Below are 23,151 nucleotides of genomic sequence, written 5' to 3' on the forward strand. Positions count from 1 at the left end.
GCTGTAATATAGAGCAGATGAAGGAAGGAGAGGAGGAGGATAAAGCAAGGTGTCTAATAGTAAAGGAACATTGTCTTTCTCTGTCTCCCCCCCACAGGCTGTTGTTGTCCAGTTTGTTGTGTTCTGTGATGCTGCGTTCATGTACACCCTGCCTGGTAAGCATGATGTGACAGAGGAACTGACAAGCTTGAGAACAAGGAAATGAACTGTGTGTGTGTGTGACTAAGGGGTAAAGGAAAACAATGACTGTGGAGAATGTGAAAGAACTGGGGTGAACAGAGGTAATGAGAAAAGGAGGAGTGGGTAAAGGAGGAAAAGAGGACAAAGGGAGAATGACTAGCTGGTAAGGGGGTTGAGAACTCTTTGAAAATACAAATACAAAGAACATGACTAACAAAATCTTTGAAAAGCCCAGTGCCTCAGTTAATAGTCTTTTTATTTAACAGAGGAAAGGGAAATCCAAGAAGTACTCAGACTGTGGTTCTCATTAAAGAATATCACTAGTAAAGTGCACTTTCAGTTTACAAACAATTCATTAGAATTGCGAGTTATCTAGTGCCTGGATCTCCCTTTAACTTCTACTCTTATCAAACCAAGCTATAACACTACTTCTCCATCTCTAGGCACTACACCAGAGTCTTGTTATAGATTGATAAGACCACATTGAGTGCATTGACAGAGCTCTTGAGAGAGATGCGTTTAGACAGGTAGCCCAATTCTGATTTTCTTTTCAATAATTGGTCTGAACAAGAGCTGATTTGATTGGTCAAAAGACCAATTTGTGGAAAAATTATCAGAATTGGGCTGCCTGTTTAAAGTTAGTATAACGGTGTGTGCAGAACAATAATTGGAAGATTAGCACACACAATATATCTGCTCATCATAACCCATTTAAAATTCCTCAAACAGTGCTGGCTAGTGTCCTCTTCATCTACCATGGTTCTGTTAAGCCTGTAATGAACAAAACCTCAATGTGACTGACTGATTGTGACTCATCGATTGTGTGATTAATTGGTTATGTGATTGACTGACTGGTTTATTGTAAAGCAGCATCATATTTCTAAACAGGGTTTGTTTTTAAGTAACTACTCTCTCTCAGTGCTTTAGCTCCTAGGTTGATAAAATATAGGAAATATATGTTTTAGTCTTTTATACATAATGTTTATATACACTTGTATCCTAGCAGAGAAAATAGTGTTCTGTTACAGTTCTTCTCCAGTTTTGCAAGGTCATTAGAGACTCCAGTTTGGCACATATTACTAATCATAGACTTCACCAGTTATACTAACAGTAGGAGATAGGCAGTTATGCACTCTCTCACACATTACATAAAACACTGACTCACATAATAAGGAGAGGGCACAGAACCACACACATAACAACCCAAATCATCTCTATTTCACACTTAGCGAGATGCATTTGAGTCGGTATTCTTCCAGTATCACAGTGAATTCGAGTGCCACAGGATAGTGAGCAGCATTTCTTCCTCATATACCTCTATATGGACCTTTGATATGGTTATAGTCTACAGTACATGGTCCTAACCTCATGGCATGGTAAACCAGCTGTCTCTATGAACCACTGGTCACCTTAACACTAAACACAACTTGTCAGTGTCTGCCAGGCACAGCTTCTAAGTAAAGAACATTGGTTCCAAGTCAAGTACCTAACAATGGGGGGGACAACTATGCAAAATAACAAGGTGTTACAAAAACACATGTAAAGACACCAATATTTCAACATAGGAAGAAGAATAAACAGGAACGTTCTATGTCATCATACCAACATTATGTTGACCGCTGCCCCATAATGCACCTAGCAAAAGAGTTCCACTTCCTTTGATCATCTCACACAGATACACACTACCGACTGGGAGGAGACTAGCTGGTAGCAAGGCAGACCAACATTTAATATCAACATCTATATTTTCTTCAAAGGGAAGTCGACATCTTATCAGCTCACTTGACCTCCTATTGCACCAATCTCACTGTGAGAAGCACTCCTTTTCATGATACCTGACAACTGTGGATTATGTGCTTCTTTCAACAGGGTCCAGCTATCCACATGCTTCAAAGTAAAGCTACTAAAGACGTTGTCAACCCCATAGAGCTCTGTATGTATATTACCTACACCAGTGTTTCCCAACTCCGGTCCTCCAGTACCCCCAACAGTACACATTTTAATTGTAGCCCCGGACAAGCACACCTGATTCAACATGTCAACTAATCATCAAGCCCTCGATGAGTTCAGTCAGGTATGTTTGCCCTGGGATACAACCAAAATGTGTACCATTGGGTGGTACTCGAGGACCGGAGTTGGGAAACACTGACCTACCGGACTCAGTAAGGGGGAAGATGTTACATACAGAAGACAAGACAAGATGGCGTCTAGATGAGTCAAGCCCTGAGACACAATCTCCTACACCTACCAGCACAGTCAACATTATAACATTATAAATAAATAAGAGCAATAAATAGCGTTTTACAAAACAGGGATTAAACAGAAACCAAACTAGTCTAGAGACTAGTAGAGATGTAGTTTGTGTCAGTGAGTGACTATGTTCTAGAGTGGTGGCTGGATCATAACATGGTTATAACTTGGGAGAGGAGCATTAGGGCCTGGGCCAGTCTCTATGTTAGAGGACGGGAGCAGCAGACAGAGAGCTACATGCATCCTGGTCTTCTGTAGAACTACAATATCTCAGCATTACAATGAATAGGTTTGGCTTGGTCACAACTCAAGTCAACTTGAATCTACACCAGCTCAAACAGTGAACACCGAAACATGCAGTTCAGCAACACTAGATGCATAGACCCTCTTTCAACTAGTTTATATCTCTCCCTAAAACTTCCATTCCATCCCAGCTCTAGCCATTCCCCAGGTAGAAGACATCTATGGGCTGGACATTGTAAATATAAGGTCACGGAATAACCCTACTAAAAGTATTTATGAACTTATGACATTACATGAAAATAGACATACTATACAGATATACAAATAATACAATCTTCTTTCCCATAGCAGTCTGTACCTGTATCAGTCCAGCCAGCTCTGTATGCCAGGCAGACCCAGGGAGAGTGACCCATGGTGGGTCTTCAGACCTCCAGACCTGGCCCCATGCGGAGACAAACGGGCATCACACACCAGCCCGTTGTAGCTTCTTTATGTTTCCTGCTCCTTGTTGTTGTGACTGTTTGTTTTTGTTGTTGTTGTTGTTCTAAAGTGCTGTCCAGATGCTGAAGGACAAAAAGCAGTTTACACAGTCTTCCCAGCATGCTGAACGCAGGGAGGGAGAGAATGGGGTTATGGGAAATGAAGTCCAGGCAGACCCAGGGAAGGCAGTGAGACAGGGAATGGCGTTGGCACACGACTCAGAGAGGGGTCAGAGTTCCAATCCTTCTCTCTCTCTGGCTGGGTGTTTATTCCAGTTACTCCCTGGACTGATAGAAGAGGATGTATCCAGACTCTGAGTTCTTGGAGATGTCTGACGTCAACCCATAGAACTCTTCGATGGCCTGGGCATCAATTTTCTGAGCAAACCAGAGTGAGACAACAAATGATGAAACATTCTGTATCAGCCATATAAACAGGTCTGATGGCCAACAAACATTGGTAATTGACAGTTAATTAACATAAACACATTTAGCATCTCCTGGCTTCCACACAGCCTACAAGCCACTGATGCAGATCTTTGGAACATCTACATTTTAAAGTCTAATACATCAATGTAATATAGCCAACACCTTCACAATAAATCATTATTTAATTTAGATAGGTCTAAAGAAACATGATATGAAGAAAATGTATTTTATTTCAGAAGAATAGAATAGCATACTCTTCATTGTCCTTACGTTAGGTCCTGATCTGGCTATACCGTATGGCTGTGGGCTACACTAGTTAATTAAGCAGACAAGATTTGCTTAGAACTTCGTGGCATTATTTTATATTATAGTATGATGAATACAATTGAACCAAGCTGAATAAAATGGAAAGAATATTTTCTCCAATTGATTTGAGGGAGTGAGCACATGCGGCTATTCTGTGTTGAGCAGATAACAAATAAATAATTTTTTCTTAATTTAGAGTTATTAATGTAACATTAGTTGTTCTACAAACGTTGGGCTATATGTTTGGATGTTTAATACATTGTAAAGCTGCATGATGCGACTCTAATGATGATTTGAAAAATGCATGAGCTCTGGCATGAGCTCCGCTTTGTTTTTTGCGCAGGCTGTACACACTTCATCAGTCTCTCATTCACAATTACAATTTGACAAGCACTTGATAATGCCTCGAATTTCCCGGCGGCATCCCCTTTGTGTGGCCGTAATGCCCCCTAAAACAATCCATGCCTTTTGCAGCCAGTGGCCGTTGTGCCCTTGGGCTGAATATAATAATTATAATTCCCATCTCCCGGAGTGCTGCGTGCTCCGAAGCACCTCTCACTCACATGGTTCTCCATCACGTGATCGGGTCTTTCTCACAGGCTACAAGTGAAGACAGACACATCGGGGACGCAACTGCGCGTATCCTCATCCAATTCAGAGGTGCATATTGAAGATATTGGAAGAACTGTCCACATTTACTTTTCGTCAGCCAACAAGATGAGTTGGCCTAACGAACAACAAAAGCACTAGCCTATGTCAATCTACTATCCCCATAGTACAAAAGTAGACCTATTTTATTCTGTGCGAGAAATAAATAATCCAAACATAGTCTGGGACAGTTGTGGGATGCGATAGATCCCAAATGAATATACCTACTAGCATCAAAAAAAAAGTTACGCAATGAGGCTGACGTAACAGAAGAGAACGTTTAGCTTAAAATGTTGATACTCTATTAGGCTATTTCTTCACATTATAAGCGCAGCAATGCGCACATGGCAGTAGGCTATAAGTGCGAACCTTCCATTAGCGGGAAAACACCATTATCAAAAGTAACCACAAATGTGATTATGCATGTAATGCTTTTATTATAAAGGTGCATTTTTATGGTGAAAATGATCTTCGACAAAGTTGAAACGCTGCTTATGTATGCCAGTTAGGCTCTACACCGCTTGTAAAGTGGATCAAAATGCTTCATTTTAAGAAGTTATTTGGCCACTTTAGTTGTGATACCAACCATATCAAAACATATAGGCCTATGGGTTAGTCTACATGAGGTGTGCGACAATGATACGAAAAAGTCACACAAAAGTTTATTGTCTTACGTTGTGCATCATTCACAAGTGTTAATATATAATTCACAAGTGATAGGCTAATAATTGTCATCCATCAGACTATTCTTAATTTAATTTTGTCTTCAAATATACTAAATAATATGTGTGGAATTTGTTTTGATTTAGGGGAAGGGGAAAAGATAAATGTCGTCTATGCACTTAAATAGCGAATAGAGGACGCTTTTCCGTGGTTCATTTTCATGCCAGCCAGGTAGGCTAGACTCCTGCTGTTAAGATAAGCAATGTGCTTATATGAATAAATATAGTAGGCCTAGCCTATAGAAAGCTGATGGGGTCCTCCTCTTTTTAATAGAGGCCACCGCTCTCGTTTTCTCACACAATTGCACAGCCTATAGAAATGTGGAGCAACATGAGCTCATGAAGTGTTTGATTAGATTTTCAATTACATTTACATTGATGTCAGAGTGATTAGAGGGACAATAGAGTGCTGAGTATCAGGCAGTTAGCAAGTTTGGTAGGCTACTAATGACCATCAGCAGCATCAGAGCTTGGAGAAGCCTAATTACCATGACTAAACGGTCACGTGGAATTTGACTGCCTTCATGACCGCCGGTGTGGCGGTAATACAGTCACCATAACAACCCTAACTGAGACACACACCTCCACGATGTCATCATCAAACAGCAGCCAGAAGCCATGACTCTTCACTATGGTGATGTAGTGTCCTCTGTTGGGTCCACTGAGGAAGAAAGAAGGGGAAGCAGTGATATGAGAATAATATGGTGTCTATAGGTACAGTACATTTCAGTTTGGATACAATGTCTTGTGTGTGTGTGTGTGTGTGTGTGTGTGTGGCCTACCTGCCACAGTGGACGACCACAGCGACCAGGTCGTACATGCGGTCGAGGTTGACAGAGTCTCCAGAGGTGTTGAAGAGGCGTAGTTCCAGAGGGAAGACAACGCGATAGGACAGTTTGGTGTATCGGTGCAGCTGCTCCATGTACTTAAATCTCTTCAGGTGCAGGGCCAGGATCATAGGCAGCTTCTTCACACGCATCCTATAGGGACACACAGAGGAGTTATACACAGACTGACACACACACAGACAGACAGACAGAGTGTGTACTGACCGTTTCTGGGCCTCCTGCTTGCTGCAGCATGCCTCACAGTAGTATTTGTATTCACTGCACAAGGTCTCTGTGTTACTGAAGTCCCTGGGGAACACAACACACAGAGGGGACTGTGTCAGTCAGGCTGATACACAGAGTAGAGGATGCTACAGCAGGGTTGGCAAGTGTACAATAGTTCTAGTTGAGAAAGGTAACAGGTACAGTGCCTTCAGAAAGTGTTCACACCACTTGACTTTTTCCACATTTGTTGTGTTGCAGCCTGAATTTAAAATGGATTAAATAGAGATTTTTGTCACTGGCCTTCACACCATAGCCCATAATGGCAAAGTGAAATTATGTTTTTCAATTTTTTTAAACAAATTAATAAAAACATTAAAGCTGAAATGTCTTGAGTCAATAAGTATTCAACCCCTTTGTTATGGCAAGCCTAAATAAGTACAGGAGTAAAAATGTGCTTAACAAGTCACTCAATAAGTTGCATGGACTCACTCTGTGTGCAATAATAGTGTTTAACATGATTTTTGAATGACTACCTCATCTCTGTACCCCACACATTCAGATCATTGTAAGGTCTCTTAATGGAGCAGTGAATTTCAAACACAGACTCAACCACAAAGACCAGGGAGGTTGTCCAATGCCTCACAAAGAAGGGCACATATTGGCAGAAATTGAATATCCCTTTGAGTATGGTGAAGTTATTACACTTTAGATGGTGTATCAATATATACAACGATACAGGCGTCCTTCTTAACTCAGTTGCCGGAGAGGATGGAAACCGCTCAGGGATTTCACCATGAAACCAATAGTGACTTTAAAACAGTTAAAGAGTTTAACGGCTGTGATAGGAGAAAACTGAGGATGGGTCAACAACATTGTAGTTACTCCATAATACTAACCTAATTGACAGAGTGAAAAGAAGGAACCCTGTACAAAATAAAAATACTCCAAAGCATGCATCCTGTTCGCAACAAGGCACTAAAGTAATACTGCTAAAAATGTGGCAAAGCAATTCAGTTTTTTTCCTGAATACAAAGTGTTTTGGCAAATCCAATACAACATAATACTGAGGACCACTCTCCATATTTTCAAGCAGAGTGTTGGCTGCATCATGTTATGGATATGCTTGTAATCGTTACGGACTGGGGAGTTTTTCAGGATAAAAATAAACTGAAATAGCTAAGCACAGGTAAAATCCTTGAGGAAAACCTGGTTCAATCTGCTCACTGGGAGATGAATTCACCTTTCAGCAGAACAATAACCTAAAACACAAATCTAGACTTGACTTGCTTACCAAGAAGCCAGTGAATGTTCCTGAGTGGCCGAGTTACAGTTTTGACTTAAATTTGCTTGAAAATCTATGGCAAGACATGAAAAATGATTGTATAGCAATGATCAACACAACCAATTTCACAGATCTTGAAGAATTTTGAAAATAATAAATGGGCAAATATTTTACAATCCAGGTGTGCAAAGCTCTTAGAGACTTACCCGGAAAGACTCACAGCTGTAATCAATGCCAACGTTGATTCTAACATGTATTGACACACACAGGGGGTTGAATACTTATGTAATCAAGATACACGGAGTGGACAAAACAATAGGAACACCTTCCTAATATTGAGTTGCACCCCTTTTTTCCCTCAGAACAGCCTCAATTCGTCGGGGCATGGACTACCAGGTGTCGAAAGCGTTCCACAGGGATGCTGGCCCATGTTGACTCCAATGCTTCTCACAGTTGTGTCAAGTTGGCTGGATGTCCCTTGGGTGGTGGCCCACTCTTGATACACATGGGAAACTGTTGAGCGTAAAATACTAAGCAGCGTTGCAGTTCTTGACACATTCAAACCGGTGCTCCTGGCACCTAATACCATACCCCGTCGAAAGGCACTCAAATATTTTGTCTTGCCCATTCACCCTCTGAAGGGGACACACAATCCATGTCTTCTTCTTCTTATTATTATTGTGTGGATTTTTATGGCAGTTGGCAACCAACTTTAAGATGCATTACTGCCAACAACTGGACTGGAGTGTGGACCAGAGACAGGGAAGGTCTAAATCCTACCCAATATTATTGTGTCCCTAAGGAAACGAAATAGATAATTAAATACTACATCCACTGAAGATTACCTCAGCAGTTCACTTAATCTTGACCATATTCTTGACCACCTTAATCTTAACCATTACTCCTCAAATCTAATAACAATCACTTATTTTCCCTCCCATATTTCTGTCACTGAAATAGAACGTGTTCCACTGTCTCCATCTCCTACTAACAATGATCACACCTCCCAGTCGGATGTTTCACCACCAATTTCAATGTACTATTGAGCCTTGTGTGTCCCAGTCTCAGTCTTGTGACTACACTTTCCTCCCTTCTCTCTCGGCCTGATGACCTCCTTGCCCCCACCTTTTCCTGAATCTTATACAGGTGTCTTCCTTTTGCCAGCAGCATACCACCCTGCATCCCACTGCTGGCTTGCTTCTGAAGCTAAGCAGGGTTGGTCCTGGTTGATCCCTGAATGGGAGACCAGACGCTGCTGGAAGTGGTGTTGGAGGGCCAGTAGGAGGCAGCCTTTCCTCTGGTCTAAAAAAAAAAAATATCCCAATGACCCAAAGCAGTGATTGGGAACATTGCCTTGTGTAGGGTGCCATCTTTCGGATGGGATGTTAAACGGGTGTCCTGACTTTCTGTGGTCACTAAAGATCCCATGGCACCGGGTGATAACCCTGGTGTCCTGGCTAAATTCCCAATCTGGCCCTCATACGGTCACCTAACCATCCCCAGCTTACAATTGGCTTATTCATCTGTAACTATTACCCAGGTCGTTGCTGTAAATGAGAATGTGTTCTCAGCCAAATTACCTGGTAAAATAAGGGTTTCAAAAACTCTTGCCATTTGTTTTTAACCACTATTTTCATCAACCCCTTGGCTTCTGCTTTACAGATTGACAATTCCAACATTAGGATGTTCAACAGCCTGCTTGGCAATAACATCCACCTCCTCATTCCCCTCTACTCCCACATGAGCTGGTACCCAGAGGAACATCACAAATACACCCCATCTGTCTCACCCTATACAAGCACAGCAAAACCTCATACAATACATCCTGTACCATGAGATACAAAATAATTTGAGCTCATCAGTGCTGCACAGGAGTCAAGAGCAGATGACTACCCTGTCTGGTCTCACGTCCTCCACCCACTCTGCAGCCAGGAGTATGGCCATCAACTCCATTGTGTAAACAGATAAATGATCTGTTGCTCTTTTCGTCACTGCCACCTTAGTCAGGAACACTAAAAGCTGCACCTGTCCTCCCTGTTTAATGTTCCTTCAATCAAGTCAAGTTTATTTTATAAAGCCCTTCGTACATCAGCTAATATCTCGAAGTGCTGTACAAAAAACCCAGCCTAAAACCCCAAACAGCAAGCAATGCAGGTGTAGAAGCACGGTGGCTAGGAAAAACTCCCTAGAAAGGCCAAAACCTAGGAAGAAACCTAGTGAGGAACCAGGCTATGAGGGGTGGCCAGTCCTCTTCTGGCTGTGCCGGGTGGAGATTAGGAGTAGATTCGACACATATGTGAATATATTCAAGAAAGCATAGTATTGTGTTCCTAAAATGTTCACTTACAACTGAATCTACTCCTTCCTCAACATCTTTTACCCTCTCAAGCAACCCTAGATCTCTCACTGGCTGAGGGAGACACCAAGGTGGGATAGTAGGAAGAACCACAGAGGGGCTAAACTCCCTCCCAAACAACCCCATCTCTATCGCCATGCCATTGCTGAACCACCCAAAACTTGTATTCAGATTTAGTTCATGTTACCAGCACTCTAGGAGTACCTTTTTAGTAGGATGTGTAACCATGTGTCCTTGTAGATTTACCCAATATGTCATGGTCAGCTGAAGTCTTCTTAACTTTAACGGCATCTCTCCCAACTCTACGTGCATTCCTGCCACCCGGGAGGCCGTGAGTGCCCACAACATATTCTTAGGACTTGGGCCTGGACAATCCACGTCTCAATTGTCTCAAGGCTTAAAAAATCCTTCTTTAACCTGTCTCCTCCCCTTCATCTACACTGATTGAAGTGGATTTAACAGGTGACATTAATAAGAGATCATTGCTTTCACCTGGTCATTCTGTCATGGAAAAATCAGGTGTTCCTAATATTTTGTATACTCCCAGTGTCTATTAGTATTACATTTTTTATATATTTCTTTTTTTACAAATGTTTGAATTTTTCTTCCACTGACATTTGAGTATTTTGTGTAGATCGTTTACAAAAAATGACAATTAAATCCATTTGAATCTCACCTTGTAACACAACAAAAGGGGTGTGAATACTTTCCTAAGGCACTGTAAATATTACCTGAGACAGTGTGTTATTGATGTATTCTGCTCTACGTCCACAGAAAGATCCAGAAAGTCCTCATCTTTGCTGCTGACCTGCCACATACACAGAGACAGGGAGAGAGACAGACAGAGAGATGAGATGAATCAGTGCACTGGCCTCTTTACGGGCTGAAAGGCACTGATGCTGCCCTGTTCCGAGACCAGCTCACACGCTGGCACACGAGATGAGAGAGCAGGTCTCTTTGATGTGTTGTGATAGGGTTGTAAGGATGTATCAGTGAGAAGCTGAGTGCCTGTAGCGTGATGAAGACGATTGTTAGGGGCCAATCTCTGCCTTCCTCCCTCTGCTCTTCCGCTCTGAGAGTGGCATAATGGGAGGCCGGTGACACAGCCTTTGGGAGCTGTGTGGAGGATCTCTGTCAGAGCTCAGCTCACAATCTCCTCATCTCCTCCTTTATTACAGACAGAGCTAATCCCTCTGTGGGACGCAGGGAGGTAGGACAGGGACAACACTCACAGGGATTCAGAGGAACAGATGGATTGTTAGGGTACTGACAAAGCATTACCAACACTGCTGAGGAAGGGTCTTGGGGGTTGAGTAAAAAAGCAAGACACACATTTTTGTGGACTGTAAGGAAAATGGATCAATAAAGTATTCTTACATAAGTGTTTATGTCTCACATGACTTGGTGGAATTAGGACCACTATCAGAGAACATAAAACCCACTACCACAGAAACAACGGCCCTGATGGACTCACCGTCTCACAGTTGAGGCAGCGCGTCTCATTGGTCAATGTGCCCTTGAAGATGTCATGCACCCAGGTGGGCTCCGTGGTCTTGTTCTCAAGCTCGGTCTCCGTGGTGATGGCCGTTCCGTTGTTCTTGAGGCGTCCGTTCTGCTTCTCCTGCTTCTTCTCCTCCAGCAGGATGTCTGCCACCGTGTTCAGCTTCTTCTCCTCCAGCAGGATGTCTGCCACCGTGTTCAGCAGGTAGTTGAGGAACTCATGGGCGTCCTGCTGCATGTAGTTATCAAACAGGTCTGTAGGGGGAGACACAGGACAGGGCAACACTTGGAGGGTCTGTGTGGAGAGGTGGTCAGTCAGTCGACAGTCGTGTTCAAGGTGAATCAGGGCACATTGATGCACATGGACACACATAAATCAGATACGTGTGTGAAAAGTGAAAGTGGAGAGAGAGAATATGAAAGTGAGAATGAAAGAGAGAAGGCAGCTGACCAGTCCCTAGTCCACACAGAGATGTTCATTGTTCATTCATAGAGAGTGCTTCCTGGAGTCAGACTACTGAGAACAATCTGCCTCTATTCTAGTTCCATGCTCTGAATGACCTTACCGCCACCACAACATGCACCTGCCCCTTCACCCGACAGTGACAACCACCTGACAAAAACACTTCCACTGCCCCTCTAGCCCTATCCCTACCCTCAGCTCAAAACATGCCTATCTGAGCTGAAAACTTGATTCAAGACAACTGGTCTCAGCAGTCTTGACTTACTACCAACACCAATCATATGGCAGGTTTAAGCTATATAACATGGTAGCTATGATGGTATAACACCATAGTCCTCTAGTTGATTTGTCCCTAGGCTCAGCCCTCTCCCACTCAGTCCAGGGCAGACAGTGATTGTATTTAGGTTTGGTGTAGTCTGTCTCACCATTCTCCTTGCGCAGGCGTGAGATGAACTTCTTGGGCGGGATGACTCCCACCTTTTTCTTCTGGGTGGTGATGCTGTGGAAGAGGTCTGCCAGACACGTGAGCAGGTTCTCCTTCTTTTTCTGTTGGGCCTTGTAGGCCAGCACGTTCTCCCGGAAGGGCCGGCAGAAGTACAGGGCCTGAAGCACCGAGTTACAGTAACAAGTGTTCCCAAACTGAGGGTCCACCCCGGCAGGGACAAACAGAAAGAGAGAGGGGTGAGATTCTTATGAGTGTGTTTGAGGAACGGTAAACTTAAGATTGTAAACATGGAGAAAAGATGCAAGCAGCATGACCGTAACCTCCAACAGAGTCTGTTTGTATACACAAGGAGAGATGCTTTGTGTTCTTACTAGGGATGCTAAATTCCGGGAACTTTCAACAAATTCCATGGTTTTCCAGAAATCCTGGTTTGAGGATTCCGGATTTCCTGCTTATTCCCTTCCGATTCCGGGAATCTTCCAACCGGGATTTCAGGAAAAACAGGGAAGTTATTGAAAGTTCCAGGAATTTTGCTAACCTAGTTCTTAGACCTAAATATTATATAAGAGCCAGATAGATTAATGAATATAAAGCAGCCACACTCTGCTTTGAGTATCAACAATCTCCATCTGAAGGGTTGGCAAACAAACTAGTTGGTAACAGAAGCTCCTCAAAGATAAAATGTTTTGCTAACTGAAATAAAATAGCAGTGAAACAGACAAAACACAACCTGCTTCTAATACAAAGCGTCAACACCAATCACCTGTCCAATGGGAAACATAACTCAGTAGTGACCTAGTGGACAGCTTGTTCTAAAAAGGACGCCAGTGTTTTTAATGATCATCCAGAAGGTGACCGAGTGAATGACACTTACGTTGACCAATCCAAAGTAGTGTTCGTTGATTGGGAACTGCTCCGGACCAATGTCTTTCTCCAGAGCAGAGGCATTTGTGCCCTAAGGGAGACCAGAGAGAGAACACGAGCTCTAATGTGCACTGTCAAACATCCTTATTATGCATGAAATAGGCTACACATCATCTGGAGTGTCCCACTCACACGTGTCTGTTCTATCTCCTGGAAGTCATCTTGGCAACTATATAGCAGGGAACTGACAAACCAAAACCTCTTTATAGAGGTCACATGCTGCACATGTCTATGTTTCACATAATAGCCTAACCTTTGCTTCAGATAAATGCCTAGATTATTTCTGACATTGACTGGCAGTCGACTCCAGCCTTTTATGGCTTTCATAAAGCTCGCAGTTTCCCATCACAAACACAAACCTTGCTTATTCATACTACTGGAAGTCAGGAATCCTTTGGTTTCATAGTCTGAGAAACTCAGTACCAACCTCTTAACTGGGGGTGGGGGGTGGGGGGATAAGTAGGCCTATTACAATGTAAAGATTCAAGAGCATTTAACATTCTCAGAGTGTAGAGACAGGCCACTTATCTCCTGACAGAGCCCATTGACTAACCAGAGCTCAGAGGTTCCAGATGAAGCAGTGGCTTTGTTGAGAGATTTCTGCTAAAGTTGCTTTAGTCTTTAAATCACTGTCATTTTCTCTCAGTCAAAGCAGAACAGAATACTTTGCTTTGTTGTCTCTGATATTCATTTTGACTGAGTTCTCAAGCTTCACTTTCTCATACTTACGCATGGTCGCGCACACGCACACACACACACACACACACACACACACACACACACACACACACACACACACACACACACATATCCCCAAAGATACATGAAGTGTTTTATCAAACTAGACAACATACACTTGCTTGTCTCATCTAAATAATACTGTTCAATCAAAGCATACAAACATTAGTACAAAGGAGAAAAACAACAAAGACCAGATGATAACAATATAGGTCCATCCCTTCATCACTAATCAAATGCTCTGTCACAATTACACTACTGAACTTTAAAACTTGACACTTTCCTCAAGTTTTTAATCTTTATCAACTGCCAGATTCAATAAACACATTCCATTTTGTGGCGGTGATGTTAGTAAAAAAGGGTAACACTTTACATTATTGTCCTTATTAATGTGTAGACTAAATATTAATGCACAGTGCAACAACTAGGAGTATTATAATTACTTGTTACATTGTACTTAGGCCTAATTACACAGTTATAATGGCTTACGAATGTAAAGTGTGATATAGGGACCTTCTAGATCACGTGTCAAACTCATTCCAGGGAGGGCAGATTGTCTGGGGGTTTGCTCCACCCTTGTACTTGATTGATGATTCAATCAAGATAGAGCTACATTTCCGAAATGTTGGAACCTTTCGCACCCTTTGCATCCCCGTCAAGCAAGGACCGGTGGATTGATTGCTACCGCCGATCAGCTCGAGCCCCCAGGAGGATTTCGACCACGACCCTCTCTCATCGTCATTACACAAGGTTCCCAACAGTGACTGAAGCAGTCAATATAGCGGTTTGGCTACTTACCATATTACAAATGGAGGCGATATTTCTGACAGTCATTTAGTTTACAGGGTCCCCCTCACCGTCATATTTACAAAATAAAAATGTTTCAATGCAGGACGATACTGAGAAAAGATTCAGCTAATTCGCAGCTAGAGGCCAGACTTCAACCCCACTCCCCAGGCGTAAAAAACAGGCAATGAATGTTTGGACTAGAGACCAATCAGCACGGAATAAAAAATAAAGCAACATTTAACGCTGTTTTCACTTCATTATCGCAGAATACTACCGTATAATTTATCTAAAATAACAGATGAGAGAGTAGTAAACACACGAAGTTGCGTCAGGTTGATAGCAACGGATTACAAACACTGGGCTATAATACGAACGATTACAACAAGCAGCTACGTAACGCAATGTTCAACCCGCCCATCACAAATAAACTACTACCGCATTGCAAGCGATTGGAGCCCTCTGCTGTTTGATTGGCATAACAGACAGACTAATCGGATTGGGTTTTGCATGAAGCAATGGATTTTGGGAGTTGTAGTGGACAGTTAGCACTAGTGGACAGTCGAGAACTAGTGGACAGTCACTGATTCATCATTTACTTGCACCAAATATTCACGTCACATTTTACACCAACGTTTGGACGGGCATATGATGAAACTAAAGGCTGATGTTGCTCGCGTTATACTGGTTTGAAACTTAATTTACAGACATATTTGCCATAAATGCTGCCTGTGTCTTTGAGAAACTATAGGAGACCCATAATTTTCCAGCAGTGTTGGCATGTTCTCGGTTTTTTGACACATTGTGCCATTTTGAAAACGATGTCACGGGTAAAAAGCTATAGGTCACCAGTAGGGGGTATTTTGGCTATTTCTAAGTTGCACCGCAGCCGCCATGGCGTTTCTCTTAAAAAATACACATTTAACTGTGACCTGCTGCTTACTGTGAGGCAGGCTGTTGGAGACTCCTATGGTAGGTACATCTACAGCTCATCCCTTGGCAGTAGTACTGTATATTACTTGATCACTGACCTCAACCCAGAGTCTCTCAGAGAGTTCACACACACACTAACACCCTTATCAGATCACAGCAAAATCACAGTCTACCTGAACAGAGCAATACTCAATCATGAGGCATCAAAGCCTAAGGAACTATACAAAATTAAGAAATGCTATAGATGGAAGGAAAGTAGTGTAAAAACCTACCAATTTTGGGGGGGGCTACAACGAATTCAATCCCCTTTACACAACTTCCTGGACAAAACATTTCACTGTAATATTTTTTTTTTTTCACACCTTTATTTAACCAGGTAGGCTAGTTGAGAACAAGTTCTCATTTGCAACTGCGACCTGGCCAAGATAAAGCATAGCAGTGTGAACAGACAACACAGAGTTACACATGGAGTAAACAATAAACAAGTCAATAACATGGTAGAAAAGGAAAAAAAAGAGAATCTATATACAATGTGTGCAAAAGGCATGAGGTAGGCAATGAATCGAATAATTACAATTTAGCAGATTAACACTGGAGTGATAAATCATCAGATGATCATGTGCAAGAAGAGATACTGGTGTGCAAAAGAGCAGAAAAGTAAATAAATAAAAGCAGTATGGGGGGTGAGGTAGGTAAATTGGGTGGGTAGTTTACAGATGGACTATGTACAGCTGCAGCGATCGGTTAGCTGCTCGGATAGCAGATTTTTAAAGTTGTTGAGGGAGATAAAAGTCTCCAACTTCAGAGATTTTTGCAATTCGTTCCAGTCGCAGGCAGCAGAGAACTGGAAGGAAAGGCGTCCAAATGAGGTTTTGGCTTTAGGGATGATCAGTGAGATACACCTGCTGGAGCGCGTGCTGCGGGTGGGTGTAGCCATCGTGACCAGTGAACTGAGATAAGGCGGCACTTTACCTAGCATAGCCTTGTAGATGACCTGGAGCCAGTGGGTCTGACGACGAACATGTAGCGAGGGCCAGCCGACTAGGGCATACAGGTCGCAGTGGTGGGTCGTATAAGGTGCTTTAGTAACAAAACGAATGGCACTGTGATAAACTGCATCCAGTTTGCTGAGTAGAGTATTGGAAGCTATTTTGTAGATGACATCGCCGAAGTCGAGGATCGGTAGGATAGTCAGTTTTACTAGGGTAAGTTTGGCGGCGTGAGTGAAGGAGGCTTTGTTGCGGAATAGAAAGCCGATTCTTGATTTGATTTTGGATTGGAGATGTTTGATATGAGTCTGGAAGGAGAGTTTGCAGTCTAGCCAGACACCTAGGTACTTATAGATGTCCACATATTCTAGGTCGGAACCGTCCAGGGTGGTGATGCTAGTCGGGCGTGCGGGTGCAGGCAGCGAACGGTTGAAAAGCATGCATTTGGTTTTACTAGCGTTTAAGAGCAGTTGGAGGCCACGGAAGGAGTGTTGTATGGCATTGAAGCTCGTTTGGAGGTTAGATAGCACAGTGTCCAAGGAAGGGCCGGAAGTATATAGAATGGTGTCGTCTGCGTAGAGGTGGATCAGGGAATCGCCCGCAGCAAGAGCAACATCATTGATGTATACAGAGAAAAGAGTCGGCCCGAGAATTGAACCCTGTGGTACCCCCATAGAGACTGCCAGAGGACCGGACAACATGCCCTCCGATTTGACACACTGAACTCTGTCTGCAAAGTAGTTGGTGAACCAGGCAAGGCAGTCATTAGAAAAACCGAGGCTACTGAGTCTGCCGATAAGAATATGGTGATTGACAGAGTCGAAAGCCTTGGCCAGGTCGATGAAGACGGCTGCACAGTAATGTCTTTTATCGATGGCGGTTATGATATCGTTTAGTACCTTGAGCGTGGCTGAGGTGCACCCGTGACCGGCTCGGAAACCGGATTGCACAGCGGAGAAGGTACGGTGGGATTCGAGATGGTCAGTGATCTGTTTGTTGACTTGGCTTTCGAAGACCTTAGATAGGCAGGGCAGGATGGATATAGGTCTGTAACAGTTTGGGTCCAGGGTGTCTCCCCCTTTGAAGAGGGGGATGACCGCGGCAGCTTTCCAATCCTTGGGGATCTCAGATGATACGAAGGAGAGGTTGAACAGGCTGGTAATAGGGGGTGCGACAATGGCGGCGGACAGTTTCAGAAATAGGGGGTCCAGATTGTCAAGCCCAGCTGATTTGTATGGGTCCAGGTTTTCCAGCTCTTTCAGAACATCTGCTATCTGGATTTGGGTAAAGGAGAAGCTGGGGAGGCTTGGGCGAGTAGCAGCGGGGGGGGCGGGGCTGTTGGCCAAGGTTGGAGTCGCCAGGAGGAAGGCATGGCCAGCCATTGAGAAATGCTTGTTGAAGTCTTCGATTATCACGGATTTATCGGTGGTGACCGTGTTACCTAGCCTCAGTGCAGTGGGCAGCTGGGAGGAGGTGCTCTTGTTCTCCATGGACTTTACAGTATCCCAGAACTTTTTGGAGTTAGAGCTACAGGATGCAAATTTCTGCTTGAAAAAGCTGGCCTTTGCTTTCCTGACTGACTGCGTGTATTGGTTCCTGACTTCCCTGAACAGTTGCATATCACGGGGGCTCTTCGATGCTATTGCAGTTCGCCACAGGATGTTTTTGTGCTGGTCGAGGGCAGTCAGGTCTGGAGTGAACCAAGGGCTATATCTGTTCTTGGTTCTGCATTTTTTGAACGGAGCATGCTTGTCTAATATGGTGAGGAAGTAACTTTTAAAGAATGACCAGGCATCCTCAACTGACGGGATGAGGTCAATATCCTTCCAGGGTACCCGGGCCAGGTCGATTAGAAAGGCCTGCTCGCAGAAGTGTTTTAGGGAGCGTTTGACAGTGATGAGGGGTGGTCGTTTGACCGCGGACCCGTGGCGGATACAGGCAATGAGGCAGTGATCGCTGAGATCTTGATTGAAGACAGCAGAGGTGTATTTGGAGGGCAGGTTGGTCAGGATAATGTCTATTAGGGTGCCCATGTTTACGGATTTAGGGTTGTACCTGGTGGGTTCCTTGATGATTTGTGTGAGATTGAGGGCATCAAGCTTGGATTGTAGGACTGCCGGGGTGTTAAGCATATCCCAGTTTAGGTCACCTAACAGAACAAACTCTGAAGCTAGATGGGGAGCGATCAATTCACAGATGGTGTCCAGGGCACAGCTGGGAGCTGAGGGGGGTCGGTAGCAGGCGGCAACAGTGAGAGACTTATTTCTGGAGAGATTAATTTTTAAAATTAGAAGTTCGAACTGTTTGGGCATAGACCTGGAAAGTATGACAGAACTTTGCAGGCTATCTCTGCAGTAGATTGCAACTCCTCCCCCTTTGGCAGTTCTATCTTGACGGAAAGTGTTATAGTTGGGTATAGAAATCCCAGAATTTTTGGTGGCCTTCCTAAGCCAGGATTCGGACACGGCAAGGACATCAGGGTTGGCAGAGTGTGCTAAAGCGGTGAGTAAGGCAAACTTAGGGAGGAGGCTTCTGATGTTGACATGCATGAGGCCAAGGCTTTTTCGATCACAGAAGTCAACAAATGAGGGTGACTGGGGACATGCAGGGCCTGGGTTTACCTCCACATCACCCGAGGAACAGAGGAGTAGTAGGATGAGGGTGCGGCTAAAGGCTATCAGAACTGGTCGCCTAGAGCGTTGGGGACAAAGAATAAAAGGAGCAGATTTATGGGCGTGGTAGAATAGATTCTGGGCATAATGTGCAGACAGGGGTATGGTGGGGCGCGGGTACAGCGGAGGCAAGCCCAGGCACTGGGTGATGATAAGAGAGGTTGTATCTCTGGACATGCTGGTCTCAATGGGTGAGGTCACCGCATGTGTGGGGGGTGGGACAAAGGATGTATCAGAGGTACGGAGAGTGGAACTACGGGGTCCATTGCAAACCAAAACAATGATAATGATAACTAGCCTGAACAACAGTATGCAAGGCATATTGATATTTGAGAGAGACATACAGTAAGGCATAAAGTGATTGCAGGTCTTGATTGGGAGAGCTAGCTAAAACAACAGGTAAGATAACAGCAGCAATAACAGGGTGCTAGTCTAACACAGCAACAACAGGTAAAAATGGCGACGACTAGGCAGAGAGGGTCGGATTAACTACACACAGATCCTGAGTTAAAGCACAGAGCCGACAGATAAAACACAAATAAACAGAATGGAGTACCGTGAATTAATGGACAGTCAAGCATGCATCAGCTATGTAGCCAAGTGATCATAGTGTCCAGGGGGCAGCCGTAGATGGAGCAGGGAGGCCTCCACTAAGCTAGCACGCGGCGTTTAAAGTTAGTAGCCCGGGGGGAGGTCTGCTCAGACGGAGGGGGTCTGCTCAGACGTGGTCGTGTCGACAGAGAATCCAAGCCGGATGGCGGTGGCGAAAGAGAGGTTGTGAATTGTAGAATTGTGTTTGCTAACTGGTGCTAGCTTCGTGGCAGTGGCGCTAGCTGCTGGTAAATTGGTGAGTAATATCCAGGCTAATAACAGGGCTGGTGTCTGTGCAGAAGGTAAAAGCTACTAGCAGCGGCAAAAAAAAATGGCTAAATTAGCTTGTAGCTGATTTAGACCAGTTGTGATGGATTGGCAGGGCTCTGTGTCGGCAAAAAAAGGTCCAGTCCAATTGGCAAAAAGAGGTATTGTAGCCCAAGAATTCGCTGGTAGACCTCTTCGGCTAGCCGGCAGATGGGCCTAGCTCGAGGCTAGCTCAAGGCTAACTGGTGCTTGCTTCGGGACAGAGGCGTTAGCCAGCAGTAGCTACTCGGTTGCAGTTAGCTAGCTGCGATGATCCGGTGTAATTGTCCAGAGCTTGCGTCATAATGAAGGTGTAAACTTGGCAGTAGAAAGCCTAAACAGTATATTTGACCTTTCAGCTTCTCTATCAAATCTAAAAATTTCAAGCAGACAACCTAAGAAAATGAACAACAATGACAAATGTTTTGATGAAGAATGCAAAAACCTAAGAAAGAAATTGAGAAACCTATCCAAACAAAAACATAGAGACCCAGAAAACCTGAGTCTACACCTTCACTATGGTGAATTACTAAAACAATACAGAAATACACTATGGAAAAAGAAGGAACAGCACGTCAGAAATCAGCTCGATGTAATTGAAGAATGCATACAGTGGCTTGTGAAAGTATTCACCCCCTTGGCATTTTTCCTATTTTTTTGCCTTACAACCTGGAATTAAAATATATATTTTTTTGGGGGGGGGGGGGTTTGTATCATTTGATTTACACAACATGCCTACCACTTTGAAGATGCAAAATATTTTTTATTGTGAAACAACTATTCATCCCCCCAAAGTCAATACTTTGTAAAGCCACCTTTTGCAGCAATTACAGCTGCAAGTCTCTATGGGATTTGTTGGGATACCTATATGGGATACCGCTTGCTTGGTGGGATACCTCTATGGGATACCGCTTGCTTGGTGGTGCCCCTTGCTTAGTGGAGTTGCAGACTCTGGGGCCTTTCAGAACAGGTGTATATATACTGTGATCATGTGACAGATTATGTGACACTTAGATTGCACAGAGGTGGACTTTATTTAACCAATTATGTGACTTCTGAAGGTAATTGGTTGCACAAGATCTTATTTAGGGGCTTCATAGCAAAGGGGGTGAATAAATATGCACTCACCACTTTTCCGAATTTTTTGAAACAAGTTATTTTTTATTTCTCTTCACCAATTTGGACTATTTTGTGTATGTCCATTACATGAAATCCAAATAAAATCCATTTAAATTACAGGTTGTAATGCAACAAAATAGGAAAAACGGCAAGGGGGATGAATACTTTTGCAAGGCACTGTAGAATCTAACCACTTCTGGGAAAATTGGAACACACAAAACAAACACAAATAGTTATCTATCCAATCTTTTTGGCTCCATAACAAAGAACAAACAGCAAAAACATATGTATGATCAATTACAAATCTTAGAATCAGCTATTAAAGACTACCAAAACCCACTGGATTCTCCAAATACATTGAATGAACTACAGGACAAAATACAAACCGTCCAACCAAAAAAGGCCTGTGGTGTTGATGGTATCTGACATGAAATTATAAAATATACAGACCACAAATTCCAATTGGCTATACTTAAACTCTTTAACATCATCCTCAGCTCTGGCATCTTCCCCAATATTTGGAACCAAGTACTGATAACCCCAATCCACAAAAGTCGAGACAAATTCTGACCCCAATAACTACCGTGTGATATGCGTCAACAGCAACCTTGGGAAAATCCTCTGCATTATCATTAGCAGACTTGCACATTTCCACAGTGAAAACAATGTACTGAGCAATGTCAAATTGGCTTTGTACCAAATTACCGTATGACAGACAATGTATTCACCCTGCATACACTAATTGACAAACAAACAAACCAAAACATAGTCAAAGTCTTCTCATGCTTTGTTGACTTCAAAAAAGCTTTTGACTTAATTTGACATGAGGGTCTGCTATAAAATTGATGGAAAGTGGTGTTGGGGAAAAAACATACGACATTATAGAATCAATGTACACAAACAACAAGTGTGCGGTTAAAATATGCAAAAAACAAACATTTCTTTCCACAGGGCTGTGGGGTGAGACAGGGATGCAGCTTAAACCCCACCCTCTTCAATATATATATCAACGAATTGGCGAGGGCACTAGAACAGTCTGCAGCACCCGGCCTCACCCTACTAGAATCTGAAGTCAAATGTCTACTGTTTACTTGTCACGTTCTGACCTTAGTTCTTTTGTTATGTCTTTGTTTTAGTATGGTCAGGGCGTGAGTTGGGTGGGTTGTCTATGTTCGTTTTTCTATGTTGTGTTTTGCGTTTGGCCTGGTATGGTTCTCAATCAGAGGCAGGTGTCGTTAGTTGTCTCTGATTGAGAATCATACTTAGGTAGCCTTTTTCCACCTGTGTTTCGTGGGTGATTATTTTCTGTTCTGTGTTTTGTATTTTCACCGTTCAGGACTGTTTCGTTTCATTCTTGTGTTTTGTTGTTTTTGTTCGAGTATTCGTTTTTATTAAAAGAGATAATGAATACTTACCACGCTGCACCTTGGTCCTCCTCTCTTTCACCCAACGACGAACGTTACATTACTGATGATCTGGTGCTTCTGTCCCCAACCAAGGAGGGCCAACAGCAGCGCCTACAGTAGATATTCTGTACAGATTCTGAGACCTGGGACCTGATAGTAAATCTGGGTAAGACAAAAATAATGGTGTTCCAAAAAAGGTCCAGTTGCCAGGACCACAAATACAAATTCCTTCTAGACACCATTACCCTAGAGCAGGTATTTCCAAACTGGGGTACACGTTTTATTCACATTTTCAAACAGTCCATTTGTATTTTCTAACGGGGCTATACATT

At 43.3% G+C, this 23,151-nt stretch overlaps 1 protein-coding gene across 3 annotated transcripts; it reads right to left on the reverse strand.

The window, feature by feature from the left end:
- Positions 1 to 418: 418 nt before the first annotated feature.
- On the reverse strand, positions 419 to 15,244 carry LOC139541306 (ubiquitin carboxyl-terminal hydrolase 46-like). Of its 3 annotated transcripts, none has more exons than XM_071345814.1 (9): positions 14,816 to 15,244; positions 13,230 to 13,310; positions 12,336 to 12,513; positions 11,422 to 11,702; positions 10,679 to 10,755; positions 6,310 to 6,393; positions 6,040 to 6,237; positions 5,840 to 5,918; positions 419 to 3,530 (listed from the first exon to the last, which is right to left on the reverse strand). In XM_071345814.1, the coding sequence occupies exons 1-9, from the start codon at positions 14,849 to 14,851 to the stop codon at positions 3,429 to 3,431; spliced, it is 1,116 nt and encodes a 371-aa protein (XP_071201915.1). In that variant the 5' UTR covers positions 14,852 to 15,244; the 3' UTR covers positions 419 to 3,428. The 3 variants fall into 3 exon arrangements, with proteins under 3 accessions (XP_071201915.1, XP_071201914.1, XP_071201916.1); XM_071345813.1 differs by having other exon boundaries at positions 12,336 to 12,549; positions 14,816 to 15,243; XM_071345815.1 differs by lacking the exon at positions 13,230 to 13,310 and having other exon boundaries at positions 12,336 to 12,549.
- Positions 15,245 to 23,151: the final 7,907 nt, after the last annotated feature.

The sequence above is a fragment of the Salvelinus alpinus genome, chromosome 16, assembly GCF_045679555.1.
Source record: "Salvelinus alpinus chromosome 16, SLU_Salpinus.1, whole genome shotgun sequence".
Lineage (NCBI taxonomy): Eukaryota > Metazoa > Chordata > Actinopteri > Salmoniformes > Salmonidae > Salvelinus > Salvelinus alpinus.